The sequence below is a fragment of the Melitaea cinxia genome, chromosome 24, assembly GCF_905220565.1.
Source record: "Melitaea cinxia chromosome 24, ilMelCinx1.1, whole genome shotgun sequence".
NCBI classification, from domain to species: Eukaryota; Metazoa; Arthropoda; class Insecta; order Lepidoptera; family Nymphalidae; genus Melitaea; species Melitaea cinxia.
The window spans coordinates 3,838,826-3,854,482 of record NC_059417.1 but is presented as its reverse complement, the minus strand read 5'-3'; the positions used below and the strand labels follow the sequence as shown (position 1 = coordinate 3,854,482).

Below are 15,657 nucleotides of genomic sequence, written 5' to 3'. Positions count from 1 at the left end.
AGCTACGGTAATCGCTTACCATCAGGTGAACCGTACGCTTGTTTGCCGACCTAGTGACAAAAAAAAATCATATCAAAAATTAATCTACACAAGTAGGCTTCGGAAGCATGTATTATTTTTGATTAATTAATTGCAGTAAAAAGTAAAGCTACTACTAATTCAGAAAGTAAATCATGCAAAGAAGAACAGAGACCCCGCAGTTACCTACCCTTAAAAAAACGTTTTTAAATAAACGGTTAGTAAAAATGGTTCTGTAGACTGAAATGTTGTACTCGTTTTATGTTGCCTTTACATTACACACTTCATAGTAATAGATAAGATTATAATATTAGATAAAAAAGCAAAAGGTGGTTAAAAAATGGAGTCTACGAAATGACACATTGGTGTGAACAAAATGCAAGAGTTAAGAGTAGTTAAGGTAATAAAGTTACTGTGTGGTTACGGCAGGAAAGAATATAGCAACCCCTTCTGTTCCTGTGGGTGAGAAAGAGGTGGGGGTAGAGGTGACTAAGGGATAACACAGTTCCACTACCCTACCTTGGAACTTAAAAAGCCGACCGATTGCGGGATAACCATCCAACTACTGGCTTTGAAATACACAGGCCGAAGACGGTGCAGCGTCTTCGGTGCAACAAAACCAGACTTACGGTCACCAAATCGCCTGCCCAGCGTGGTGACTGTGATACGCTGAAGTGATAAAGGTAATAAAACTACATAGATTAACTAAAGCTGTAATACAATTGAGCCAAGTTCCCATAATAAAAATATAGTAAAGGATACTTACTGCATTTATTGACCATAATGAACCAATTTGGAAAGGAATCTAAACGCCTTGAGTTTTTGTTGAAACATCCTATATATTTATATGATATGTTTTATTTTTCCTGATAGGGGTTTCCTGATAGCCGGCGTATGTTTGTATAACCCATACCTAAAAGTTACTGTTTTTTCAAATATTATCGCTCAGAGGAGTTCCTATGGGAAAAATATTTGCAATCAGTTAGTTATACCACAGTAACGTCGATAATGAGAAATTTCACGCCCTGGCCGGGACAATCTTGAACTTATTGGAAAAATCGTTATTCATAATTTAACGGTTAAGCCGTTGACGTCGAAGCGGCTATAATTTTCTTTGAATATCTACAAAAAAAACCTCCCGAGTACTTACTTTTTAACTAACTTCAAAAATGGTGGAGGTTCTGAATTCAACTGTATTTTTTTATGTATGTTACCTCAGAACTTTTTACTAGGTGGACCGATTTCTATGATTCTTTTTTTAGGCGAAAGGTGGTGATTTTCATGTACTTGCGTTCTTACTCCTCTGGGTCAGCGACACGAGTAGATCTTGGCCTCCGACACCACAAATATCCAGCAATCCCGGTCCAAAGCCATCTCGCGTCAGCCAGCTGTCACTAGTTCGCGCAGAGGTCTCTCTGCACCTCGTCCTCCCAGCGGTACTTGGGGCGCCCCACGGGCCTACACCCGTCACGTCATTCCCCACGCATTCTCTCTTCGCTGCGCGATCATCTCCCATCCTTACTACGTGGCCGAGCCAGCGGAGTCTCGCTGCTTTGGTTTCTTCTTGAATTCAACCACTGGGTCTTCAATCTCTCGTTTTTTCTTATCTGAAAATCTCTCTCGGATGAAGTTTTCATGTGGTAATTTAAATTGATCGAAATCTGAAGACTATCTTTTGAGTAATCTTTGATTACACGTATTTACTTGACTATTTTTTTTTGTCTACCTACGTTGTATTGTATACTTTTCGATGTAATTGAGATCGGTTTTTCTTCTTTGCGAGCAAACACGATTATATATTGGAACATTTTTGATACTTTTTACTGTTTTTTTTTTTTGGGCGCCCACAATTTTTTTTATATTTATTTATTTCTTTATTTTATTTAATTACAATTTGATTCTTTACAACTAAAATTAAAATTTTTAAACATCACGGTGATCAGAGCTGACACCCATGCTTTTACAATTCAAACACAACACTGTGATCAATGAATTTAGTAATCTCTCGAATAAGATACACGAGTTTGTTAAAATTGTAAAGGAACGTGGTTCGGCATATATAGCATATAGTATTGGAGGACTCACCTTAAAATTCACTAATAAATAATCTAATAGTTAAAAGGCTCAAAGGGTTAAGTCAGGTTTCAAGTTCTCAGCTTTGAGTCTAAATCTAAAAGAGAAATATTTCGTTACTACAACATATACTATTTGAGAAATATTTCGTTACTACAACATAATTTTAGGATTAGGAATCTTTATTTAAGTTGTGTTAGCATAGCATTAAAATTTTTAATTCTGGTATGTCGATATTAGGTACTCTTATTGTTTATTCGTTTAATACCGGAACAGTACAGAGATGGTGACACCATCTTCCGAATGGTTAATATTTATTTACGATTTGTCAGTCGCTATCTTTGTTATCTGTATTGTAGGGTAGTTACAAAATAAATACTGTTATCATTTAAATTTATGCTTCTAATAGTTTTATAAGTTTGCATTGTTCTTACTGTGATTAATATTTATTGAAGTATCTGAAGAGCATAAAGATGGACACACTATCTTCCGAATAGTTAATACTAATTTTCTGATTGATCAGTCGTCATCTTTACCATGTTTTGGCGGGATTGTTGTCCTATAAATATGATAATTTGTAAGTGAAGAACATAGATCAAGTAAAGTGAAGAAGCAGTTATTGTTGAATTTTTGTGCGGCTAACATTGCTACTCGATAAGTGACGTATAAGTGATTAGTGTGATAACGTATTCAATGTAGTTAAAGGTGTTTAACTATAGATTTGGAGTGAGAAATTAGTGTTTCGTTGAGTGTTCTCAGTCCTGTTCCACAGTTGGTACATAACCCAATATTAAAAAGTGCCTAGAATTTATACCGATAGATTTTATAGCTAATACAATCAAAGCAATACCACTTGACAGTAATTTTACAACTATTTCCACGTATCTAGCGAATCTCTTCGCTTGGATTAAGAGATATTATTGATGATTAATTCGTAAGCACCTGTTTTTTGTGGCTTTCGATAACTTTTAATAAGGACAAGACCAAACTTATAAAATAAATAAAACATTTATTAATGTTGTCGTGTTTGAAATGTATTGCAAATCTGTAAAGACTGCTATCTGTGATTATATAGGTACAATTTTTAGAAATAGTCTACATGTTATTAATAGTGGCGTGGCGGGGTTTTTTGCCACTCGGGGCCCAACAAAAATTTACCGACCCTACCAATTCATTTAATTTTTTTAACAAATTAAGTTAGCACACTAATTTCAAGCACAATTACCATTGTGTTCATTACACGACTAAATTCTACTATATTTTTTATGTGTAACGTGATTTGTAATTCTTTTTAGTTAAAAAAAATCATGGTAATTTTTCCGCCCCCCTTTCATGTTCCTCCCGAGGCCATGGGGCCATATTAGATTTGGAGCTTAAAGAACTTTCCGCGATTATTTTTTTTTTTTGAAGTTTGTGCTTAGAATGTATAGTCATGTATGATGGCAATGTATAGTATACGTCAGCCTTTTTTTTTTTTTTTTTTTTTTATGTCACTAGGTCGGCAAACAAGCGTACGGCTCACCTGATGGTAAGCGATTACCGTAGCTTATAGACGCCTGCAACACCAGAAGCATCGCAAGCGCGTTGCCGACCCAATCCCCAATCCCCCCAGGAGCTCTGGTCACCTTACTCACCAACAGGAACACAATACTGCTTGAAAACAGTATTATTTAGCTGTGATCTTCTGTAAGGTCGAGGTACTACCCCAGTCGGGTTGTTCCATATTTTGAGCAGGAAATTCCTGCTGTGCCCTACCTCAGTTAAAAGCCTTTCCCAAAATGGACGACAACGCCCCCTTGTGTGCACTGCAGGTCTAAAGGGTAAGACCCAGAATAAAATAGGGGTAAGCTCTTCTTCTTCTCCTTCTTCTCCTTCTTCTTCTGCTTCTTCTCCTTCTTCTCCTTCTTCTCCTTCTTCTTCCAACGTCCAACGTCCAACGCCCAACGCCCAACGCCCTACGCCCAACGCCCAACGCCCAACGCATATACCATATATATATAATATTATAAGAGTCAAAAATACTAAATCAACTATGTTAGGAGATCACTATTACACGTGAAAAGTTATGACATTAATTTTATAATAATAAGGAAATGAAAAATAAAAAACTTTTTTATTTTTGCGGATTTTACTTTTTTAGGGATGGGGGGGTGGGGGGCAGTGGGTAGTCATCATCATCATCTTATCCCAGTCCACTAGGGGACATAGGCCTCCACAAGTTCGCGCCAAAAATGGTGTGAACTCGTGTGTTTTGCCCATAGTCACCACGCTCGGCTGGCTTTGTCGCATCGAAGACGCACAGCAACTGTCTTATTTTTTTACAAGGAGGTGGGGGGGAGCCTCGATAGTTCTTACGTAAGATAACAAAAATGCGCAAAGTTAAAATTATACTCCAATTTTATTTATTCGCATAGATTATAGACATCTGCTGACGAGTAGCGGTACTGCTTCTTTGCGTCTCTTTTTACGATAAATTTTATTGAAATAGTCAATGATTTATTTTTAGCTATTACAAATGAATAGAAAATTCTGACAAATTAATAGTTGTTATAATATTACATGGTTTTATTTTGATATTTGTAAATACATTTAGATTGTTATTTGATACTTTTGTTTAGGTTTATAATTAATTTCAGAACTAAAATTAGTTACGTAGAACGAGACAAATTTCTCGTTTTGTAAACATTAAAATATTTTTTTGAATGTAAACTTTTTTAATCATAAATACTTATTAACGTAAATTATTCTACAGCTAATTTTTTCTTGTATATTGTTTATTTTTAAAAATGATGCAAATGTTATCATAATAAATATATTGTTATTACAGAAAATAATTGTTTATCATTAAAATGTCGAACAATAAAGAAAATAAAAGTGTTGAAACAATCACAAGTGATTTACCTGAAGCGAGTGTATCTCATGAAATAAATGAAGAGGAGAAAAAGGTGAATGAAACTTTAAAAAATCGTTTGAGGAAATATATTAAAAAGTTGGATGGTAAGTTCTTTGTTATACAATATGTAATAACAACTTTTTAATAGTACCTGTTGTCTAGCTGGTTCTTGTCAGTAAAATTTACTTTTAATAATTTTATAAAACTTTTTAAACAGAAACAAATACAAGTATAACAAGAGAAGAGAGTGAAAAAGTAGAACTAGACACATTCAAACAATTGTACAAACCTAAACTGGAGGGAGATAAAGAGACGTACAAGAAAATACCCAAATTCTACTTCAAATTGCCTCGGCCTGATGACGTTTTAGCACAGAAACTTAGAGAAGAAACAAGAGCACAATTCTTACAGAAAAAAAGCAAAGAATTATTGGATAATAGTGAATTAAAGCATTTGTGGAGTCTACTTGAAAAATCCAATGGAAGTTACAGTATGGCCAACAGTGATGAATTGACTATAGATTATTTACAATTTAAAAAAATAAAAGATGAGGCTGGCCCAAAATATAGGTAATTAATGAATATGTATATGTTAATATTATTCCGTGCTATCATTAAATAACGTAATTCCCAGTCCCGAAGTTGTATTAGAATGTAATGTTAGTTAACAAATAACCTTTCAATTATTAACACAACAAGTTAAAAACTTTAATTATTGTTAGTCTGTGCCTTAAATTTTTAATAAGCATTTTATTTTAAATGTTACAGTGGTTTTAGTATAAAACAGTATTTAGACCATTATTTATCTATTAATATTTTAAAACTTTCACATTTATAATGTTATGAATTTTCAGGCCATATTTTACAGCGGAGGTATTTGGTCGCTTGCAAGCCGCTGAAGGTGGTATAGGTAGAGTTAGAGGAGTGTCTCTCTTCAACTATGTGATGCGTCGTGTATGGTTACAGCAGACAAGGATAGGTCTGTCTTTGTATGATGTGTCTGGACAGGGATATCTTACTGAACATGTAAGTATATATATTTTTATTGCACTATTAGACATAGTTACAGTTTTCAATCGTAAATAAATGTTGAAATGGGCCAACATATCTAAAAAATGTTTCTACCAATAAACCCATGTATATTATGTTTTGTCTGGAAATTGACAAAATTCCATAATAGTCAATCTATTTAATTACTTATTAGCATAAGTTGAATGAAATTGAACTGGAATATTTTTTCCTTATGTATTTTAAAAGCTTTTAAATTTTGTACTGAGTGTATCTACTGCTGTCAAACTGACAATAAATTCACTAATTTGATTAGTTGTTTTTTTAAACCCGTTATAGTGGAGAAATTGCCATAAAGGTAAAGACAGTAAACAGGTTAAAGCTTGTCTGTTTATCTTAAACCTTTAATAAAGTGATTGTAATTATTGTCCATATTTTTTTAGGACCTAGAAAGCTACATAGCAGAATTAGTACCATCATTAGCCGCACTTGATGGTTTGGATTCATCATTTACATCATTTTATGTGTGCACAGCAGCTAGAAAGTTTCTTTTCTTCTTAGACCCTCTAAGAGTTGGTAGAGTTAGAATCAGGGATGTGCTCTCCTGCTCTTTCCTTGATGATTTGTTAGAGGTAAGAGACAGTTTGATAAATATTTTTTAATATTTACTTACTAGCTGTGCCTGCAACTTTGTCAGTGTGGAATTTTACAAAACAGCGATTTTTCAGTTTGCAGAGTTAAAAAATAAATATATTTAAAAAAAAAGTAGCTAAAGTTACTCCTTATTACATCAGATATCTGCCAGTGAAAGTCCCGTTAAAATTAGTCCAGCCGTTTCAGAGATTAACGTAAACAGACAGACAAACAGACAGGCAGACAAAAATTGTAAAAAAAAAGGTTATTTTGGTATATGCACCGTGTTACATTCATATGCATTTATTGAAAAGCAGTTATTTTAATATTACAAACAGACACTCCAATTTTACTTATTTGTATAGTAGTGTGACAATTTTTTTTTTTTTTCGTCAAATTTACCATCTATAATTATGTCACTTGTGTTGGGGTGGCAAGTATGAGTGTGACAAGAGGAAAGATGATAACTAAGTTTCATGAAGTTATGTTACATCATTTTATACAATATTTTAGTCATCCTCACATTTAATATTTTAATAAAAAATTTTATACAACTGGGTCGGCAAACAAGCGTACGGCTCGCCTGGTTGTAACCAATTACCGTAACTTGTAGATATCTGCAACACCAGAAGCATCGCAAGCGCGTTGCTGACCCTATCCCCATTTCCCCCAGGAGCTCTGGTCACCTTACTCACCAACAGGAATACAATACTACTTGAAAGCAGTATTATTTAGCTGTGATCTTCTGTAAGGTCGAGGAGTAGTAACTCCAGTCGGGCTGCTCCATATTTTGAGCAGGAAATTTCCTGCTATGCCCTATCTCAGTTAAAATTACAAAATAAGTAACCTATCATTGGTGGGAAGTCTTTGTCACAAGGACAGAGGAGTCCAAAAGTCATAGACTCTCCAAAAGTCATGGTCTATTGACGTTATTCCTGGATGGTTCCAACAAGAAAATGTATGTCATTCTAAATTAATAACACCAGAAGATTTATAAACTCTTTTGAAACAGATAGGATTGTAGTCTACCAATTTTCTATTATACCATAATTTGGCATATAAAAATAATTAAGTTTCTATTATACCTCCTAAAATCTGTTAATATTATTTAAGTGTTATTTTTAATATAATTTAAGTTAAGAGAGGAAGATCTACCGATGGAGCTTCAAGAACAGAACTGGTTCAGTGCTGCGTCAGCTCTCCGTGTGTATGGACAGTACCTTAATTTAGATCGGGATCATAATGGCATGCTGAGTATCAACGAACTTGCTGGGTAAGAAAATTATTTACTCCCTTATACAAGCAAATGAAATGGCATTAGTTTTTTTTTTTTATGTCACTAGGTCGGCAAACAAGCGTACGGCTCACCTGATGGTAAGCGATTAATGTAGCTTATATACACCTACAACATCAGAAGCATCGCAAGCGCGTTGCCGACCCAATCCCCAATCCCCCCAGGAGCTCTGGTCACCTTACTCACCAACAGGAATACAATACTGCTTGAAAACAGTATTATTTAGCTGTGGTCTTCTGTAAGATCGAGGTGCTACCCCAGTCGGGCTGCTCCATATTTTGAACAGGAAATTCCTGCTATGCCCTACCTCAGTTGAGTTGCTTATAATGTTAAGCTTTTAATATAATATATGCATTTGACTTTAAAAAAAAAACTGAGTTCAATTGGTAAGATACACTTTTTATGAGACAACTCAAAAACCTCATTGACGTAGGGCAGTGTTGTTACTGTGGTAAGTAAGAAGGCCAGAGCTCCTGGACAGGGTCGAGGGTGAAGTCAGCAAAGCGTTTGCGATACTTTTGCTATATTGCTATATGCCGTCTATAAGCTATGCTTACCATCAGACGGGTCATGTGCTTGTCTGTCAACCAAGATGTATTTAAAAACTCAACTCAAACTGCAACATCGTTAACATTACGTTAAACATCATCTATAAGGTTAAGGTTCTTGGTATGCCCATCCCTTAAACTTGTTATGCCTTACCTGAAATTATGTTACACAAGTAACTCTCCAATATCAACGCTATATAGTAAACTGTCCACTATTTTTATTATTGTTAATTGTAAACTATCTGTGCCATAATCACAAGAATTGATTAAGGTATATTATTATGTACTTTTTTTATTTATATATAATGGTATGTATACAAGACAAGAGCCATTTTCGCCATTAAATTGTATCAGCACAAAATTTGTAAAAAAAATTGAGTGAATAAATAAAAAAAAAATGTCCTAGCTACGGGTCGGGTACGCTGACGCGCGCGTTCCTTCAACGCGTGTTCCAGCAGTGCCTCACGTACGACGGCGAGATGGACTACAAGACCTACCTCGACCTCGTGCTGGCGCTGGAGAACCGGCGCCAGCCCGCCGCGCTCGCCTACCTGTTCCGAGTTCTGGACATCAACTCGCAGGGCTACCTCGACGCCTTCACGCTCAACTACTTCTTCAAGGTACTAGTATTTGAAAGTGACAGTCCGCCGCGCTCGCCTACCTGTTCCGAGTTCTGGACATCAACTCGCAGGGCTACCTCGACGCCTTCACGCTCAACTACTTCTTCAAGGTACTAGTATTTGAAAGTGACAGTCCGCCGCGCTCGCCTACCTGTTCCGAGTTCTGGACATCAACTCGCAGGGCTACCTCGACGCCTTCACGCTCAACTACTTCTTCAAGGTACTAGTATTTGAAAGTGACAGTCCGCCGCGCTCGCCTACCTGTTCCGAGTTCTGGACATCAACTCGCAGGGCTACCTCGACGCCTTCACGCTCAACTACTTCTTCAAGGTACTAGTATTTGAAAGTGACAGTCCGCCGCGCTCGCCTACCTGTTCCGAGTTCTGGACATCAACTCGCAGGGCTACCTCGACGCCTTCACGCTCAACTACTTCTTCAAGGTACTAGTATTTGAAAGTGACAGTCCGCCGCGCTCGCCTACCTGTTCCGAGTTCTGGACATCAACTCGCAGGGCTACCTCGACGCCTTCACGCTCAACTACTTCTTCAAGGTACTAGTATTTGAAAGTGACAGTCCGCCGCGCTCGCCTACCTGTTCCGAGTTCTGGACATCAACTCGCAGGGCTACCTCGACGCCTTCACGCTCAACTACTTCTTCAAGGTACTAGTATTTGAAAGTGACAGTCCGCCGCGCTCGCCTACCTGTTCCGAGTTCTGGACATCAACTCGCAGGGCTACCTCGACGCCTTCACGCTCAACTACTTCTTCAAGGTACTAGTATTTGAAAGTGACAGTCCGCCGCGCTCGCCTACCTGTTCCGAGTTCTGGACATCAACTCGCAGGGCTACCTCGACGCCTTCACGCTCAACTACTTCTTCAAGGTACTAGTATTTGAAAGTGACAGTCCGCCGCGCTCGCCTACCTGTTCCGAGTACTGGACACCACCTCGGAGGGCTACCTCGGCGCCTTCACGTTTTTTGAGTTTTTCGTCCTCTAATGATGATACGGCGTACTAGTTATTATATCAAATCGTTTCGGTTCCTGACACATAACATCTATTCTTATTCTATAACTAGTTTATTTATTGGCAGTGAGCATAGTAAGTACCTCCGTGCTTACTTTCTTGCCAATCTCTAATCTTAAAGCGTCACGTTAATTTATTAAAAATGAATACAATTTTAATTTGTAAAGTGATAATTCAAAAGTTCTTTGTAGCCTTAACCCTAAGCCTTCAATAAAGTATTTTTTATTTGATTTGGATAAAAAAAAGTTAAATCTAAAAAAAATAATATATGTTAGGCCTCTGATATTACAGCAAACTGTTCTTAGTATATCATCTAATTTCTTTACAAGAAAAAATCATGTACCAAAAACTTCCAATAATTTTATTGCATCTCTAAGTATTAATCATCTTAAAATATAACCCATATCTGAAAACCTAAATAGATTCTTTGATACTAATATGATACAGTAATAATAAACAATGTTTTTCAGGCAATTCAAGAACAAATGGTAGCCCATGGAGCTGACCCTGTTAACTTCGACGACGTCAAAGACGAAATATTCGACATGATACGACCAGAACACCCCTCCCGCATAACCCTCCAAGATTTAATCAGAAGTGGACACGGGCACACTGCTGTGTCGATTTTGTTGGAACTTCACGGATTTTGGGCGTACGAGAATAGGGAGGCCCTTGCAGCAGCTGGAGACCATTCTTGACAGGAAAAAATGGAGTTTACTAAGAAGATTGATATCAATTTAAAATAACCACTAATATCCCCTAAAAGCAGCGTCCTGAATATGGCTGAATGTGATAGAAAGAAAACATCCTACGATGATTACCTATGAATGAAGATTCCGCTCATCACAATTGTTGAAAATAGCTGAAAAAAAGCTGCGTACTGTATTCTACAGTGATCCACTGCTATTTAGTTGAGGCGGTCTTAATTAAGACCCTGTAATTAGTTACAAAATATCCAGCTCAAAGGACCAAATGTTAATTGAGCTGTTTGACCTGGGTTGAAAATAGACTTATTTATCATAATATTTTTTTCCTATTCTACGATGTTGAAATTATCAATGACGACAAATATATTTTAAAAATTATTTCTTTTATTATACGACAGGCAGTCTATGTCTCGATAAGTCGGAACTTCCGATTATAACATCTTCGGTTCAGAAATTTTTAAATTGGAAGTTCAATCGGAGGTAGCACATAGCAAATTGATTGCGGAAAACTGGGATGTCTGGCGCGAGCTTGGGTAGGCCTATGTCCAGCAGTGGACTGCTTTAGGCTGAACCGACTGACTGACTGACGATAGCAAATAGCGAAGAATGACATCAGCACAATAAAATGGTGACTATACAAGTTATAAAACCTTCCGAAGAAAATACCCGGAATATGATTTAAAATAGCACCTGCGACTCACTAGTAATATCAATAAACCACACTAAATCATACATCACAAATATAAAGCAAACGGCCAAAGAAGAAAGAAGACAGCCAACAAAATATAAATTAAATATTTAACCCTATACTTGACATTGTGAACTTAAATGCACATTTATTTAAGTTTTTTTTTAAAATGGAATATTAACATCGAATCGCTTTAGTAAAAATTCAAAGTGACTTCGTAGATGTTTCTTTACATAAGAAAAAGAAAATTATGTCCCTCTCGCACACATATTGTCAGTGGTGAACAAAATGGCGAGCCGTCGGTCAACGATTGCGCAACACCCTGTAAGTATCTTATTTTATCTAAATATAATTAGGTCAAATGTATAAAATTGTTATAATTTTACTTTCTGAAAGCTTTATGTAATTATTTGGTGATATTATTTTTGAGCTATTTGTTTTGTATATATAGTAATTCACAATTTTTGTTATGTGTGCATTAAAATACGCACTGCCTGGTTCACCGTGAATGACTCAATATTTTTTGTGTATATTTAAATGCACACTGCCAACGTCACAGACTATAACTGTTTGTGAATGTTGTGTCTTAAAGTGCACATTACCTACTGTGCTACTATATACTCAAACCTTTGTTCAAACCGAGGTTTTTTTTCACAATGCATGACAACAATTTATATTACCCGTTTCACCAAATCCCTATTCCTTAGCTTGCAACACTTTTCTTTCAGATGACTAGGAGTAGAAAAATCCTAGCTTTGGTGCCTAAATGCGGAGTTAAGTCTGATGTGGAATCCAGCGAATCTTCGGAAGATGAGTTCCAGATATTATTTATTATTTATTTTATACTTTATTGTACACCACAAATATATATACAAACAAAGCATAAAGATAGTTACAGACAGTGAAGTACAATGGGCGGACTTATGGCTATTTAGCCATTTCTTCCAGACAACTCATAGATAGATATGTAGGCCTTGTCAAGACATCTCAGAAGACAGTTCCTCTGTCCGGTCAGTAGCGTTTTCTGTCGAAAATGTAAACATCTCCGATAGTGATGACTGTGAGTATCGAGAAATATACGCCATTGCTTCTGTTCATGAAGAGACGAGATTCAGACAAAAAACTGTCGATTCTACTACAAACTCACCTTCTATTCTTCTTCGAACTGATACATCATTTGAGGAATGAGTACGGTATATTCTCTTTAGGTACTATTAGGGCAAATCGACTTCGAGGTGTAGGGAAAAAATAACCAAGTGATAAGGATTTGAAGAAAAGGGGCAGAGGGGCTTTTGCTCAAGTCGTGTCTCACGAACATAATATCGCTGTTGTAAAGTGGTTTGACAATAAGTTTGTTTTAGCTGCAAGTACTTATATTGAAGCCCACACTGTACAGAATGTAATACGGTACAAGAAAGAAGAAAAGAAGAAAGATCCGGTCACAAGCCCAAATTTAATAAAGCACTATAACGGAAATATGGGTGGAGTTCATCTAGCCGACATGCTAGTCGCTTTATACCGTACTGAGTTGAAAGGTCATCGTTGGTATTTAGTATTATTTTCACAGATTCTGGACATCTGCATCAATAATTTATGGCTGCTGTATCGTCATGAAAACAGTGGTAAACAAAAATTATTCCCACTCAAGAAGTTTCGAGTCGCATTATTTAGGCAACTGCGTTTATTTGAGAGGAGTTTTTCAAATCTACAACCTGTTGCATTTTCCAAATTTGTGAGAAAAGTAAAAACGCCAGTGGCGGAGAGGCTTGATGACGCTACTCGTTACGGTCTGACGGGACATCTTCCTACTTTTACGACAAAAGATAGGTGTAGAAACTGTACCAAACATCAAACCAAATGTTTTTGTCCAAAGTGTAACGCATGACTATGTATAGTTGAAGGGCGAAATTGCTTTATGGATTTTCATACTAACAATAGTGATTAAGTTTTTTATATTTTTACACGATAGATAGATATTTAAGTAAACTTTGATCTCAGAGCATTATGACTGCATTTTGTGATAAAAATTAATATAAAGTTTAACATTGTTTTTTTTAAAGTAGAACTAACTATATGTGATAATTATGTCGCGACATACCATACTCGTAGATTTAGTTCCTAAAAATTCTCAAAACTTATTGATATGTTGTAATTTAGAGACTTTTATTTTAATTATTTTAAGAAATTCATGTTATTTTTTATGTTTTGTTTCTTTTTTAGTTTAGTGCTTACATGGCAGTGTGCACATAAAGACACATAATATATCCTGAAAACTGAAATTCAGGGATTTTTTATTTTATTTTTCCTTACATCCTTTTAATCCAATTAAAGCAGAAAAGTAGCAAAAGTTTATTTTTTTTAAGTTAAAATTCTCTGCCAAGTATAGGGTTAAAACGATAGTTGAATGTACCATCGACCAATTAGATTCAAGATTTAGCGACCTTCAATGTAACATTTCTTTGCAATATCGATGTATCTGGCTCATCTCTATGAAAAGAAAAATGAAGCGATTGAAAAGAAAATTCGAAACAGAATTTATCAAATTATTTTTGACCTGATGATAATTAGTAGATGCATAGTATACTATTACTACTACTACTAATTAGCCTGTTCCTTAACTAAAAATTAAAAAAAAAATGACCAAATAATGTTTTTTCATTAATTAATCCTCTTGTACCACCACTTCTGAAACTACCTCCGACTCCGGTTCCGATAATTTGAAGTTAAATACTCAGACTCCGACCTCGGTTCCGATAATCCTTCTAGTACCTGGCTTAGGAAATATATACTCTCCTGTGCATAATGATCCAGTACAAATACAAGATAATACATACATTTATAGGTGTATAATTAGTTGGTGATTGCACTGTTCACTATGAAAAATACCAATATTTCAACCAATGTGATCACTAATAAGTCTGAGTATTTGTTTGAATTCTTAAAAATATGATTTTGTAATTTTTTTAGGTGATAGGCATTTGATTGCAATTGGTTATTTTTTTATATATCACATACTTGTGACTTGGTTGTTGAAAAAATTCGATTCCTCTATTCGAATAATTTTTTTTAGCGTTGACATAGCGTAAAGTAATCCGCTCGCCCTAATGTTTCCATTACATTATTTCGAAGAGAAGAAAAATGTACAGTTCAGCCTGTAATATCACACTACTGGGCATAGGCCTCTTTCCCCATGTAGGAGAAGGGTCAGAGCTTAATCCACCACGCTGCTCCAATGCGGGTTGGCGGATATATTCCTTTCTATGAGTAACGATCGCTATCAGGTGTACATGATAACAACCGGGACCGACGGCTTAACGTGCTCTCCGAGGCACGGTGGGGAGACCCATAAGGAATGCACAAACACCTAGACCACGGCAAACACCTGTATGGCCAATACAAATGTTTGTCATGTGCGGGGATCGAACCCGCAACCGCCAGCGCAACAGGTACAATCCATGGCTGTGACCGTTGCGCCAACGCGGAAGAGAAATATATTTTGGACATTTTCCCGTGACACGATTATTGTACGGAATGGGTGGCCGAAAAAAAGGTCAGGCGATCGATTCCGATATGTCCATCCCTAATACATACGCTGCTTTTGCTTTTTCCCTTCATTTATGGGGCGGAAAATTAAAATGGCCCAGAGCTCTAAATCTTTTTTTTTCTTTAATATTTAAAGAGGGTTTGTTTAAGTGTTGAAGTTGACACCCTCATAGAACCATCTTAAAACTACCTTCGCTTACAGGCTAAGTTATAAATACAATATAGAATCAAGCAGATTAATATCATTAACAGTAATAAAGGTCTGCCTTTCCAGTTCGACCCGCACATTCAATTTGGTCGCACTCGGCACATTTTGCAGACTGTGCTTTCCCTACAAGATTTGCAAAGCTGTTCAAGGGAATGTGGCCGGATAGAAGTCGAAAAGCCGTGACTAAATCTTTTATTTTAAATTTTACGTCAGAAAATCATGGCGTAAGCGGAAGTTAAGGTTGAACGGTTTTATACCAAATACCTTTAGTGAGCGATCGGACATCAAAATGTTCGTTCCAAATGTCATTACATTTTATTTTAACTAATCTTGTAAACTCACTGAAATATGGAAGTCCATCAAAAAATATAGGGTAAAACCGGGATAGATGCCTCACTTTTT

The 15,657-nt window shown here is 36.3% G+C and overlaps 1 protein-coding gene across 1 annotated transcript; it reads left to right on the top strand.

Annotated features, from left to right (window-relative positions):
* The first annotated feature begins 4,743 nt into the window (after nt 1–4,743).
* LOC123665511 (serine/threonine-protein phosphatase 2A regulatory subunit B'' subunit gamma-like) lies at nt 4,744–10,870 on the top strand. The gene is made up of 7 exons (XM_045599803.1): nt 4,744–5,088; nt 5,202–5,553; nt 5,838–6,009; nt 6,435–6,623; nt 7,761–7,897; nt 8,873–9,086; nt 10,580–10,870. The coding sequence occupies exons 1-7, from the start codon at nt 4,941–4,943 to the stop codon at nt 10,805–10,807; spliced, it is 1,440 nt and encodes a 479-aa protein (XP_045455759.1). The 5' UTR covers nt 4,744–4,940; the 3' UTR covers nt 10,808–10,870.
* The last annotated feature ends 4,787 nt before the right edge of the window (nt 10,871–15,657 follow it).